Source organism: Furipterus horrens, unplaced genomic scaffold, assembly GCF_987537825.1.
Source record: "Furipterus horrens unplaced genomic scaffold, mFurHor1.1.pri manual_scaffold_11, whole genome shotgun sequence".
NCBI lineage: Eukaryota > Metazoa > Chordata > Mammalia > Chiroptera > Furipteridae > Furipterus > Furipterus horrens.
The window spans coordinates 17618074-17632427 of record NW_028327181.1 but is presented as its reverse complement, the minus strand read 5'-3'; the positions used below and the strand labels follow the sequence as shown (position 1 = coordinate 17632427).

General features: G+C 51.5%; 1 protein-coding gene and 1 gene segment (V, D, J or C); both read right to left on the bottom strand.

The window, feature by feature from the left end:
- Positions 1 to 514: 514 nt before the first annotated feature.
- The window catches only part of LOC149997096 (immunoglobulin lambda-1 light chain-like), a 72997-nt gene continuing 59157 nt past the window's right edge, over positions 515 to 14354 (bottom strand). For 4 of the 5 annotated variants that reach the window (XM_090292377.1, XM_090292379.1, XM_090292380.1 and 1 more), the window contains exons 3-4: positions 2398 to 2435; positions 515 to 959 (exon numbers count right to left, since the gene is read on the bottom strand). In XM_090292377.1, coding sequence (XP_090148503.1) covers positions 640 to 959; positions 2398 to 2435 — 358 coding nt within the window. In that variant the 3' untranslated portion in view covers positions 515 to 639. Of the gene's footprint in view, positions 960 to 2397; positions 2437 to 14354 lie in introns of all 5 variants that reach the window. The other variant, XM_090292382.1, reaches the window with a different exon arrangement.
- LOC149997095 (immunoglobulin lambda variable 3-16-like) overlaps positions 9329 to 14354 on the bottom strand; it is a 73446-nt gene continuing 68420 nt past the window's right edge. Inside the window, 2 exon segments of the V gene segment in view lie at positions 9329 to 9816; positions 10982 to 11016. Of these exon segments, the coding sequence occupies positions 9497 to 9816; positions 10982 to 11016 (355 nt within the window).

Genomic DNA, 14354 nt, shown 5'->3' with positions numbered 1-14354 from the left:
GTGGGTGTTGCTAGCAGAGAGTGTGGGATGAATGACTAGGTTACAGAGAGTGGAAGTAGGTGTGTCAGTGAGGGACTGGTAACTGCAACAGAGTGCTTGTCCCTGGGGAGGCAGGAGGGGTGGGGGAGGGACTACAGGCAAGAAGGGTGTCTGTGGCCTGTGAGGATGAGAATTCCAGATGGGGGAGGAAACCATGGAACATGTGTGAAGAGGAGACTGAGGATTTTTGGGAAAGAACCAAGCAGATCTGGCCTTGGGAGTGGACATGGTCCACAGGAGGAAAGCAGGAATAGGGAACGTATGAAGGGTGAGCCCTTCTGGGTCATGCTGCTCTAACCCCATTCTGGAACATTCTATGGACACTTCAGTGTAGGAATGAAACTGTCATGTAGGAAACATGGAGCCTATTTTTCTGGCTCCTCTCTCACAGGGCCAAAAATTCTGTGTTCAATTTTCGGAAATGTGGAGTTCTGGACAAAAAAGAGTAAACCAAAAATGACCATAGAGCATAGTATCTGATTGACAATGAAGATATTTTATTGAGAGTTGATAGGTCCAAGGAGAAGAATTTTGGGGGTTTGGTAAAAAGATTTTGCCAGGGTCATGTGGTCCAACCCTGGGGGTTGCAGGCTCAGGGTCCTAGGAACACTCTGAGGGGACCACTGTCTTCTCCACGGCGCTCCCTTCGTGCGTGACGTGGCAGCTGTAGCTGCTGCTAGACTTCCAGGCGCTGGGCGACACGCTCAGGTAGCTGCTGGACGCGTACTTGTTGTTGCTCTGCTTCGAGGGCTTGGTGGTCTCCACGCCCTGGGTGACGGGGCTGCCATTTGCCTTCCAGGTCACTGTCACAGCTCCGGGGTAGAAGTCACTGATGAGGCACACCAGCGTGGCCTTGTTGCTGCTGAGCTCCTCAGAGGAGGGTGGGAACAGAGAGACCGAGGGTGCGGACTTGGGCTGACCTGTGGGGTGGGGCAGGGCAGGGGGTTAGAGGCTCAGTGTCCTCCTGGAGCTCATGACCTCAGTATTGATGTGGGCACACTACTCCCAGGTACCAGGCACAGACCCCAGTTTGATCTTTGGTCCTTCTGTCAGGTCAGGGATGGTCGGTGACACTCACCTCCAGCAGGGAGACTCTCAGGGCCTGACTAGTGGGAGTTCTGGTGCTCCTATTTACCAACCATTGTCCTCAGGGTCACAGTTCCCATTAACTGCCATCTTACCCTCTGCTCCCCTGGCGCTGTCCCTTTCACCTGGAGAGCTCACCTGACCTCAGAGAACTGGGATACTGTCTGTCTGAGATCTCCCAGTTGATTCCTCTGCCCAGTGTCTTGACAAAAGGGCCTGTGTCTGTGCTGTTTCTAAACTCTCCTCCATTTCAGGGCTGGCGTTTCTTGCTCACATCTCTGACCCCATGGTGCCACCCCCGCTCCACTCCCTGAAGAGAACACTAAGGGCTACAGAGGTGGGGATGAAGGGGTATTAACACCAGGTCTGAATTTTAGGGGTATACATAGGTGTCCATAGAACATTGCTGTTCTGCTCTTAGACTGATTCCAGGACTATTCTGAGGGGGACTTCTTTCCCGGAAAGCTATACCGTGGGAATCTGACTGCCTTAAGACCTCTTTTTGCTTGGCAAGGTCTATCTTTTCACCTGTCCTAGCAGGTGTTTCCAGCCAGTGTTCTGGGCATTTCTTCTGAGCTTTCTCTTCCAGTGGTAATACTAGACCTGATATCATTGTGGCCTGCCTGATTTTCCAGCTACTCTTTCTGTCTGGGTGTCCTGCTGTCTATTCTCTTTTGGGGTCCAGTCTGTCCATGAGGAACAGGAAGGATCTGGCTCCCTGAGGCCATCACATGAGAAACCTCCCTTCCACTCTCTCTATCTAGTCTCTATTGCCCATCCCCCTTACCAAGTCCCCAAAAATAGTTCCTTTTACTAGCCCCTCACTAACTTTCACCATCACCCATAAAGGACACAACCCAACAGTGACACACACGTACAGTTTAGTGGGTCCTGCCTTGTACTCATGCATCACAGCCCTAGGAAACCAGCTCGAGTTTTCCCCTCACATTCCTTCAGCCTATAATTCTCCTAAGACCCCAGGCTCATAGATGAGGGGGCCCAACATCCTAGAGTTAGGGGACACTGTTCCCTTAAGACAGAGCTCTTCATCACAAGGACTAGAGGCAAAGATGGAGCCTGGGTTGCTCCCATTTTGCCCCCACTCGCTGCCTCAGAAGTCAAATAAGAAACAGGGGCTAAGACAAGCGAGTCAAAGGTGAAAGTTACAGAACACCAGAGTGATCTCCATCCCATCTCAGACTAAAAGAAAAAAGGGTAAAATCAATCCCAGCTTCATGGTGGACCCCAAGCAGGAGAAAAGGGGAGACTCACCTAGGACGGTCAGGACGGTCCCTCCGCCGAACACAGCACACAGTGACACAGCCTCGAACACAAACCTCCTGTCACCCCCTCTAGCCCCTGCCCAGGCCCACCTGCAGCTGCACAGGAGGCCCAAAGTCCAGCCTCCTTGTCACGGGTGCTGATCAGGCAGAGGGGAGGGTGAGGGGGGTGGCCCTGTGGATGGAATTCAGTTCTATGGAGTTGTAGGGTCCCATGATGCCTAGGCCACCATGACATGGCACCGCAGAGAAAGTCCTAGGACTGAATCCGGATTTTCACTTAATTCTGTCTTTTTGAAGGAGCTGTGTCCTGGCCCAGTTACTGTCACATTGTCATTGTGAAATTGGTGCAGGCCTGTTTCTGCATGGTGATGACGGAGCTGGGACCCCTGTCAGAGCTGGGAACTGTGGGGAGGTCCTGGAGGCCATAGCGTCCTCAGCACTGGAGGTCGAGTAGGGTCAGGGGTTGGGAATGGGAAGTGTGGGTCGGGGAGCATTGCATTCACCGGAGCACCCAGATCCTTCTACAGAGACCTGCTTTAGTGTCCCTGCCCCAGCGGGACCAGCCTCATGGATCAGTGGGACCGTCACTGAGCCCCTGCTGAGCGGTGTGGGCAGCTTCATTCTGCGCGGCTGCGTGGGCTGAATTAGAGCTGGAGTGGCGCCTTTAGAGCCTCTTGAGGTGAGGGAGGCGGTCACTGCCCCCAGCACAGTGTTTTCTGTGAGCTCTCAGTGTGCGAGCTTCTGTTACAATCCTGAGTGACACATGTCCAGGTTTTCCAAAGTCACTATCACAGGGCGCACTGCCAACCTGCCCAGCACATTGTGACCCTGGACTGAACCTGCGTGTTATGAGTAGGGCCACAACACCCAGGGCCTCAGTGGCATTCTCGTTTCCATATGTCATTTGAGGACTCAGCCAAGGGACATACAGGCCTGGTTTCCTTCTCTGACAGAGCGCCATGATCAGTGAGCACGCTCCTATCCTCCCACGTCAGCCCGCTCTTTGTGGCCTGATTCCCTCCCACACACTTCCTCAGGCTTCCTAGTCTCAACCTGGACTGGAATGTCCTTTGTCTTGTCACTGGTTGTCTCTGGAGCCCGTGCCCCAGGACTTCAGTGACTTCCTGTCTTTGCTTGTGTGCACCTAGAGTGCCCCCTGAAGCACCTTCTTCCTGAGCTTTTCCAGATCTTTGCAGAACAATATCCCCTCAGGACAATATTACAAATGGATGTGTGTCTTTATGAACATTATGTGTGTGAATGAATGTTTCTGTGCATTCATATGTGTGTGTTGGTGAGTTGTTCCAGTTTTTTCTAAGGATATGAGTAGTTAACCAAGTAGTCAACGGGCTATTTTTAAATTTGACCCTTGACTTTCACAGAGGCACAGGCAGGTCACTTGAGAAGGTTGGATATTAGTCCTTGTAGTGGGTATTGTGGTGGGCTGGTTTCTAAAGGGGATGTGAGAGCTGATTTGTCCTGTCTCCCAGGGACCTTGTTGAGAGCTGGGACCCCTATGATCCATGTGGAAGGTGGGGGTCATCTGCAAAGAGTGGGAGTGAATGGCTAGGTTCCAGAGACTGGAAGTGAGTGTGTCAGTGAGGGCCTGGTAACTGAAACACAATGCATGTCCCTGGGGAAGCAGGAGGGGTGGGGGAGGGACTACAGGCAAGATGGGAGTCTCTGGCCTGTGAGGATAAGAAGCTTCCAGATGGGGGAGGAAGCCATGGAAGGCCTGTGGTGTAGAAGACTGAGGATTCCTGGGAAGGGAGTCAGGCACCACCCTGATGTCCATGGGGACCAAGCAGATCTGGCCTTGGGAGTGGACATTGTCCACAGGAGGAAAGAAGGAGTAGGGAAATTACAAAGGGTGAGTTCTCCTGGGTCATGCTGTCCTAACCCTCGTTCTGGAACATTCTATGGACACTTCAGGGTAGGAGTGAAACTGCCACTTCAGGAAACGAGGACTCTATTCCATGGCTCCTTTCCCACAGGGCCAAAAATTCTGTGTTCAACTTTTGGGATGATGGAGTTCTGGGAAAAAACAAGTAAACCAAAAATGAGCATAGAGAATGGTGTCTGATTGACAATGAAGATATTTTATTGAGAGTTGCTAGGTCCAGGGAGAAGGATGATTGAGATTTGGTAAGAAGCTTTTGCCAGGGTCATGTGGTCCAACCCTGGGGGTTGCAGGCTCAGGGTCCTAGGAACACTCTGAGGGGACCACTGTCTTCTCCACGGCGCTCCCTTCATGCGTGACGTGGCAGCTGTAGCTGCTGCTAGACTTCCAGGCACTGGGCGACACGCTCAGGTAGCTGCTGGTCGCGTACTTGTTGTTGCTCTGCTTCGAGGGTTTGGTGGTCTCCACGCCCTGGGTGACAGGGCTGCCATTTGCCTTCCAGGTCACCATCACAGCTCTGGGGTAGAAGTCACTGATGAGGCACACCAGTGTGGCCTTGTCATTGCTGAGCTCCTCAGAGGAGGGCGGGAACAGAGTGACTGAGGGTGCGGACTTGGGCTGACCTGTGGGGTGCGGAGGGACAGGAGGTCAGAGGCTCAGCATCCATCCTGGGAGCCCCTGGCCTCAGTCTCAATGTGGGTCCTGAAGAGCAGGCCTGGGGTCCATGCCAGAGAGACTGGTAGGGTTTTTCCTCACACAACTCCCATTCTTCCTGGGATAACAGGCGGCTGGGTACCTGCCGCTGTCCTCATACCCTCCTAGGAATGGCCACTCACACAGACACCTGACCTTTATCCTCCTGCTCTGCCTCCCTGACATTCTAATGGGGTCTGTGTGGCGTGTCTGTCCTTCACCAGAGAATACGATGTGTGCTGTGACCTCCAACTGGGACAATATGGAGGCTTTTATGACCTATCACTTCTATTCTGAGCTTTTATCTTAAAGGGTCTGTACCTACGTACACCTCTCCTGGTCCTCTCTAATGAGGTAGGCTATTCACTGATAAGGGAGAGTCCTCCTGTTCTTCAGTCTCTCCCATTTGCAGAGTGATTTGTGGTCCCCTCTGGTATTTGATTGCCCTAAGATCTCACGCTGAGGTATCTGCGATCTTTTCCTTCAGAGTTTTGTGCTTCTGAGGATTGAAGCCTTTGAAACCCTGGAGACTATCCTCCCCTTGTCCCCTGTCCTCCATTCTCCTGTCCCATTCTTAGCATGCAGACTGTTCTCCCCACTCTGTCCTCCCTCTTGCTGGGTTCTCTGGGTCCTTGGCCTGCTGAGGACTCTGCATGGCAGCTTCTCATAGTCTGGGGGAGTCCCTTCAATCCACATAGTCCCTTACCCTTTATCCTGAGTCCCAATGTCTTGGGGCATCCCTGATTCTCTGGCAAGTGTATCTTTAGCCTCCTTTCTCATGATTCTCTGCCTCTTACAGTTTCCTCATTGCCACTTTCCCCCTTCTGATAAGATCCCCTAACAACCTCATCAACCAAGCTGATCCACAGGAGAGAGAAAAGAACAAGTCTGAGAGACCCAGCACTTCCTGGCCCTGTTGGGGCCCGTTCAGTGTCTTATCTGTGGCCAGAGGTGATGACCAGAGATGAAGAAAGCAGCTGCAGGAAGCAGTGGGTTTCCTAGAGATGGGAGAGGCCAGGGGCCCTGGAGCCCCTCTCTGAAATCAGTCTGAGTTGAGGTTAAGAGAAGATACAGAAAAAGAACACAACAGCAGGAGATTTCCCAGTTCTTAGGGAGAGCAGAGAAGTAGGTAGAAGAAGAGACTCACCTAGGACGGTCAGCTGGGTCCCTCCGCCGAACACCCGACACTGTGACACAGACTCATACAAAAACCCCTCCCAGGGAGGCCCTGCCCCACCCCTCAGCCCCCCACCTGCAGCTGTGATGGTGGCAGCTTGGAGACACCACTGCTCCAGGCTGGTGTCTGCTCAGTTGGGGAGCCCATACACCCCTCTTTCCCACCCCAGCACATAAGGGGACAGGTGGCCTCTCATGCTAAGTTGCTGCATCCTTGGAAAAGCTCGCCCCGAAGGAAGCGGCATGCTGGCGATGATTTTCCCACTAATCGCTGCCCAGGTTTGGGCATGAGTTTATAGGAGGGCATTTGCTTCCCTAAGGAGTGCAGAGTTCCCTGGAAGAGACCTTGGCTTCTCTTCTGTCAAGTGGACAGAACGCTGATCCATTGCTGAGACCACAGGTGGAGGGCAGGTGGAGGGCAGGTGGTGTTCTCGGATGTACCCAGTCCTCACACGGGCCAGACAGGTTGCTGTGGGATGGACTGGCCTTAAGATTCTTCAATCTGACTCCAACTAGGACTCCATGCGTCTCCCCCTCGCCCACTTCCTTAGGGTTTTCCTAGATTGAGAGGCCCAGGCTGGTTTCAGTAGGACATGCCAAACTTCATCTTCGGGGATCACTTTTAGGCTACCCTGTGTCCCCTCAGAATCTCATCTGATTTTTGGCTGTGTCCGGGAATGTCTTATTCAAAAAGGAGATGTGAGCTAGCCCTTTGCTTGTGGTCCCTAAATACCATCCACTAAAATGGTCCAGGCTATGGGGGACAATTGGTTTATTGCAGGCCTGAGGTGCACAGGGCACAAGACGGGCCTGGGACATGTGGTTACAACAGAAAGCCTGAGTCGCCGAGGTCTGCTGGAACGATTGTGGAGGGTCCTGGAGCCACCTAAAGAGGTTACATTTTCATCACCGAGAAAATATAACCACAGTGGACTCTAACAATATATACATTTACACCCTAGAGTTCATCATAATACTCAATATTAATTGTTCACCTTCAGAAAATGGCCATCATTTTATAATCTGCTCTTTTAAGGGAAAGACCAAACATTTATATATATATCTATATATACATCTATATATTTGACAAAAATATGAAACACATTCCTGGGAGTGTAAAGAGCATCTTAGAGGCCTCCCTCTGTGGACTATTTGCAGCCTTTATAAGAGAAAGGAGGACAGATCTGAAATATTGCACTTGGCATTCCATCCCATCGGATGGACCTGGGATGTGAGCAAAAAAGGAAGCTGCCCTCACTCAGTGAGCTCTACCTGCACATGGACATTTTGGATGGAGGTAGCCAAACATCCTAGGAAGTGATCTTAACAAAAGGCCACACCGAAGCCCCATGCCTACTTTCTGTCTCACAACTACTTTGCGAGAATATGAAACAGAGAGACTCACCTAGGTATAGTTTGAGGACTGCATCTTGACCAAGGGAGACTCCCAGTACCTGTAGCTCAACCCCTGCAGCCATTTCCTGGCAAAGAAAATCTGGAGTGATCTGGGAGATGCTTACAGACCAAATCCACCTATCACTTTGTCAAACTTGATCCAATTCTCGTATATAAAGAAAACAAACAAACAGGCAAACGTGACCAAATATAACCACACCAAAATACAATTAAGTAAATACGCTATGACAGTTATGGGCCATTTGATGAGAAAGGTGATTTTTGATATTGAAACATTATTGATAATTTCTGCTCAAGTTTGGTAAAGATATAGTTATCTTTTAGGCCCTTATAGCACACTAATGAAATATTTACTGATGAAAAGTTATATCTGGAATTTGCTTCAAAATAGTGTATAAGATGGGAGTTACTGTGTTTTGGTTGGGTCAGCATCAAGAAGGAATGGATGATTTGGGGGGACTTCTTGATAGAAACATAGGGTCATTTCTATTCACCTGACTTTTTATTTTTGTGTTTCACATTTTCCACAACAAAATATTATAAGAAGTGAGTGGGGAATTAGTGTAAGCACCACACCAGAGGTGGTTAGAATCTGGCATTGTACCAGCAGATCGAGATGAGGGGGAGCTGGGTGGTCCCTTCCCTGGAGGGACCTCGACATTCAGATGCATGGAAGGGGTCAGACAGACTCTGTGAGACACTAGGACCCCCTCAACCTCCTTCCACCTTTCAGGTTGTCATTCGGGCAGGGGTAGTTCCAACCAAGCTCCAAAGAGGCCCCTTCTGTTCTGTTCTGGCTCCAGAGCTCCAGCCCTGTGGTCTCTGTCCCTGGCTGCCGTGGATGCCCAGCAGTGGTGGTGAGGGCAGCTCCAAGTCGCTGATGGGCTGGAGGCTCGCACAGGGAGACCTGAGAGTCTGGCAGCTGGGGACTGGCAGCCTGTTGAGCCTGCACATCTGTGAGCTGACCTCACCTGCCTCAGGGACTGGAAGTGACACCAGGCTGCAGGTGCACTAGGAGGCGGAGCCACAGTGAGTGACAATTGAGGAGGCCCGTTGACAGGGGATCTGAGGATGCTGTGCCTCTGGGGAAGCCTGACCTTGGTGTAGTCCCAGATCACAGTCACCCTGCCCTGAGCTAATATGCCCCAACCTAACTTCACCCCTGCTCTGAAAGTGATCTCTCTCCTGGGGAAAATAGCTGGTGCTCTTTCTACACCCAGGACGGTGTCCTTTCTCACTGACCCGGTATTTTCGTGTCCCCCACCTCAGCAGGCTGAAATCATCTGCTCCATCCATAATCCAACAGTAAATGAACTCTCTCCCTGACTGACTTCAGATGTCCAGACTCTTCATGATTAAGGTCCCTTAACCCCTGGCTAGGGTAACCTTGGGCCTGACCTTGATCCCCAAAACATCTGTACATGCACACATTGCCTCTGTGCTACAGTCTCACCTGTCATCCTCTTTATTTGTCCCTGATTCCTCCTCAGGGCACCCAGACCCCTTTTACTCAGCCCTTCTACTTTCCCACGAGACAGCACCCCAGGGGTCAGCCCATCAGGACAAGTTCCTGCTCAGAGTCAGGGATTCCACCACACTCAGAGTTCACCTGGTCCCTGGGGGATTGGGTGGAGGAACAATGGTAAATAAGATCTTATGTTGTCACTGCCCCCTCCGTTAATTACTGACCTTTAACCTAGTCACTCATCCAGATGCAGAATGCACATCACATATGTGAAATGATAAATGATCAGGTCTTTATTGAGGAAAAGTATACACAGGGAAGGGCTGAGACCTGCCCAGTCTGAGTGGACCAGGGCAGGAGTCTCAGGGGTACAGCAGAAATCTGGGGAATGGGGGGGTTCTGGTTGAGCATGGCCCCCAGATATGGGGGCTCAGGGTCCTAGGAACACTCTGAGGGGACCACTGTCTTCTCCACGACGTTCCCTTCATGCGTGACGTGGCAGCTGTAGCTGCTGCTAGACTTCCAGGCGCTGGGCGACACGCTCAGGTAGCTGCTGGACGCGTACTTGTTGTTGCTCTGCTTCGAGGGCTTGGTGGTCTCCACGCCCTGGGTGACAGGGCTGCCATTTGCCTTCCAGGCCACCGTCACGCCTCCGGGGTAGAAGTCACTGATGAGGCACACCAGCGTGGCCTTGTTGTTGCTGAGCTCCTCAGAGGAGGGTGGAAACAGAGAGACCGAGGGTGCGGACTTGGGCTGACCTGTAGGGTGGGGGAGGGGCATGAGAGCAGATGTCTACTTCAGAGACCACTCTGGGTCTGAGGGTCCACGCCATTGAGGGCAGCTTGGTATGTTTCTAAAGCAACTCCCCGTTTTCCTGAGACACCCTGAGCCTGGACAACTGCCATCACCTGTCCTTTTGGACCCTCTTGTGCCACACAGATGTATAGCCGTCACCCTCTTGGCTCTGCCTTTTCCTGATATTCTGACAAGTTCTGTTTGTCTGTCTGTCCCCCAAAAAGATGATTTGAGCTCTCTGGACTCCTCTTGGGACAATCTGAATACATTTCTGTCCTGATACTTTTGTGCTGTGGTCTCAGGGTCTTTGACCTAAGGGGCCAGTTTTTTTCTGAAGTCTATCTCTCCTGGACCTTCTCTAACATGGTAGGATCTTTGCTAGTCAAAAGAGTCTATCTGCCTGTCCTCAGGTCTCTCTCATTGTACATTTGGATCTGCTATCCTGCCACCAGTAAAGTGGTCATATCACTAGGGTTTTCATGCCATAGAGTCTGCCTTTCTCTGTGTGAAGTATGTCCTGCAGAGACCCAGGAGCCCACCTTGTCCTCATGCCCTGTCATTGCATGACCCTTCCTCCAGCACCTTCTCCTCCCCACTGTGTCCTTTACCCTCAGGGTTCTCTGGGTCCCAGTTGGGTAAAGGACTCTGTGCAGGCCTTGTGGAGCCAACCCACACCTGCATCATTCTGGGCCCATGACCATGAACCTCACATCCTGAGGACATTCCCTGAACCCTGACCTGTGCATCTCTAGCCTTGGCCCTGAGGGTTCTGAGTCTTTCTAAAGTCTCCACGTGGCCGCCTCCTCAGTACTCCTTATCTTTTCTTCCCCTTGAGATGGGACCCCCGAGAAATGAATCTGGTACACCAGGAGCCCATAGGGGAAGACAGAACAGGTCCTCCTAGCCATTCCTCTGTGTCTGGGGTCAGAGGTGAAAGTCTGATAGTGACCAGTGGAGGCAAGTAGGACAGTAAGAACAGGGACAGGAAGAGCTCAGGATCACAGTGGCTGGGATCCTGGGTGAAAGCTTGGTTGTGGGCTTAGACAAAACCCAGAAAAGGAGCAAAAACAGTAGAAAATTACCCAAACCTCTGGGAGAGCAGGGAAGGAGGAGGAAGGAGAGACTCACCTAGGACGGTCAGCTGGGTCCCTCCGCCGAACACCCAACACTGTGACACAGACTCATACAAAAACCTCTCTGGGAGGCCCTGCCCCACCCCTGAGCCCCCCACCTGCAGCTGTGATGGAGGAAGCCTGGGACGGTTCCTCAGGCTGGTGTCTGTTCTACAAGGGACACGCCCACTGTCCCCCCACCCTGCAGATTACAGGGTAGGTGACAAAAGTGATGTACAGCAACTGCATTGTTGGAAGCAGTTCTCCCAACTGATTTTGGTGTCTGCTATGCTGTTCCTCTACTGTCTCCTGGGATTTAGGATGAGTTTGGAGGGCATCGGTGTCACTAGGACTGAGGTTCCATGGCAAAGGATGGCACATCTCTCATATGTCCAAACAACCCCAATTCCTTGGTGAGAACGTGAGGGGAGGGCAGAGTGTAATCCCTACCCCTCTACCCTGCCCTTCCAGGGAAAGGCAGGTGGCCTGTGTACTGGCCAGTTCCTATGTCCCCAACCATCAAATGAGGAGCCCAGCCTTATCTTCCCTAGTGACAGCCCAGAGACTATACTAGGTGAAGTCAGGGTGGCCTTGTAGTAAATGCCTGACTGTCCTTTAGGGTGACCTTGTGAGTATTCCCTGCTGTCCCTCAATCTGGTCTCATGTTGGGAACATTGTGGTGGCGCCACTGTTGCTCTGCTTCATTCAAAGGGAGACATGAGCAGCACCTTGTCTGTCACCCTAAATCCCACCTCATACTAAAGAGAACCTGGACCAATGGCTGATTTCAGGCCCAGGCACGTCCGCCCTAGAGGTGTTAGAATATGTTGTCATGCAGAAAGCAGGATCCACAGAGATCCCCTGGGGTCATGTCAGGGCATTCAGAAGGCACCCGAAGAGGCTCTCAGTGGACAAATGTCCATCGTTTGCAGCCACACTGTGATCATTACTAGAGGGTGACTGCGGGGTGTTCACAGAGCAGACACCTTCACACGGCAGTGCCTGCCACGCCACTCAGCAGCAATCATTCACCACGGAGGAAAGCAAACTGGTGGACAGCAGAGAAGAGTCTCCTTTTCTCCCTTTTGACTCGTGTGTGAAACACACTATGGGGACAGGAAAGATCAGCAGAAGGCACCGCTTTCATGGACACGCGGGGCACTCACGGGAGGAGGAGGGCAGAACTGACCTAGTCCGCAATGCACTCCTTCCTGCCTGATGGGCCATGTCGGTGGACATGAGAGCAGCTACTGCCGCCTAAAGTAGGTCAATCTGACATGGGCCCTTGGGCGCAAAGTAGGCAACCATCCTGGACGCCAATTTTGCCAAAGTCCAACCTGGACCTTGTCCAGCCTCTGATTCCAGAAGCACTTTGCAGGAACACGAAGCTGAAAGACCCTCCCCAGGTATAGCTTGGGGAGCCTGGGACCACATCCTGACCATGGGAGACTCCGCAGGACCAGCAGCTCAACCCCTGCAGCCATTCCTTGCAAGGAAAACCTAGAGCGGTTTGGGAGATACAGACCCAACATCCCCCAGTCACCAACCTTATTCCATCCTCATATGTAAAGAAAATAAAAATCCCAAAATAACAACAGTACCTAAAATACAGCAAGTAAATACACTTGGGACAATTATGAGGCATTTGATGAGAAACTGGCTATTTATGGATATTAATGATTTACTCATAATTTCGAGTTAGGTTTGATAATGATATTTTTGTTATTTTTTAGGCTCTTATCTTTTAGTGAACAAATGGATTATTTACAGATTAAAGACATGATATTGGAACTTGCTTTGAAATATTGCATAAGGGAGAATTTATTCTGCTGTGGTTGAGTTGGCATGTCAGTAAATTGATTATTTTGTGATCTGGTTAACCAGAACATGGGGGTATTCTTGTTGCTTTGTGTCCTTAGTTTTGTGTTTTCATTTTTCCTTGATAAAAACTGACAGGAAAATAAATGGGAGATTAACTCAGGTAGCACCAGAGGTAGGTGATCCCGGCACTCCACCAGGACAGCCATTGAGATGAGGGAATCCTGGTGGTTTTATCTTTCATTTGGGCCTCATATTCAGATCCACAAAATGGGGTCTGACAGATGCTGTGGGACATGGGGTCACCCTACTAATCATTCCACTTAGGTTGTGACTTGGGGGTGGGTGACTGGAATCACCCACCAAGGGGGTCCCATTCCTCTGCCCCATTGCGATTCCAGTGCTTCCTGTCCTTGCAGGCTCTGTACCATTGCTCAGCAGCTCTCGTAAAGGCAGCTCCATGTCCCTGAGGAGCTGGAGGCCCAGAGGAGGGACCTAAGAGCCCAGAGACCCTGAGGTATGACAGCTGGTTGCGCCTGACCTTCGAGAGGCTGAGAAAGCCTGTCTCAGGGACCTGGGAGTGGCTGTGTCTCTGACAGCAGCTGCAGGTGCACTCAGGGCTGAGTCACAGTGAGTGCAGGGGAAAGGGGGTCCGTGGAGAGAGTGGTCTGGGGTGCTGGTCACTGGGGAAGCTTGACCTTGCTGTAACTCAGAGGCCACACTCATCCTGCTCTGAGCTAGTCTTACTCTACTCCTGAATTCCAGTTAGTATGCCCTCCCTTGTATATCACTGGATACCCATTCTGTGCCCAGAATGGATGGTGCCCTTTCTTATTCATCCAGTTCTCCCGGTCCCCCTCACCCCATCCCTCCACCGCTGCAGGCTGACATCACCTGCTCCAGCATAAACCAACCATAAAAACTCTTCCTGATCTAATTTCAAGTGTTGAGACTCTTCCTGGTGGATGTCCCAGCCCCTGTTAGGGTCACCTTGAGCCTGACCCAGGCCCACTAGAACATAAACTGAGCTTCTTTGTGCCTCAGATCCACCCCATGTTCCCAGTACCAGTAACCATGCCTGGAAGTGTGTCCCAGGGGTCCCTGAGTTGGTAGGGGGTGTGTGAACATGATTGGGGAATTGTTAGGTTATATGGAATGGAACTGTTTCTCTGCTGCAGGCCTTGTCAGTGTCTTTGCTTAGCTAACATGCATTGTCAAAGTTTGAGAAATGCACTTCTGGGATGCATTGTCCAAAGCTTTCCATGGTTCCATAGTGATGGGACAACCACGAACCCCTCACCTTTCACCATTGGGTGTCTTGATGGAACAGCTAAGACCATGGCCTTGGCTCAAGGGTTTCCTTTCTCCATATTTTCATCTGTAGCCCACTAATGCTCTCCTAGGATCCTCTTCATTTCTCCCTGATTTCTTCTCAGGGTCCCTGGATCCCCCTCACCTGGGTGACAAGGACTAGTTCCTGCTCTGGGTCATGGCTCCCACTGGCACTCAGAGCTGACTGAGGTCCGTGGTGGGTTGGTTGAGTGGACGATGAGTAGAGGGAATCTCATGTC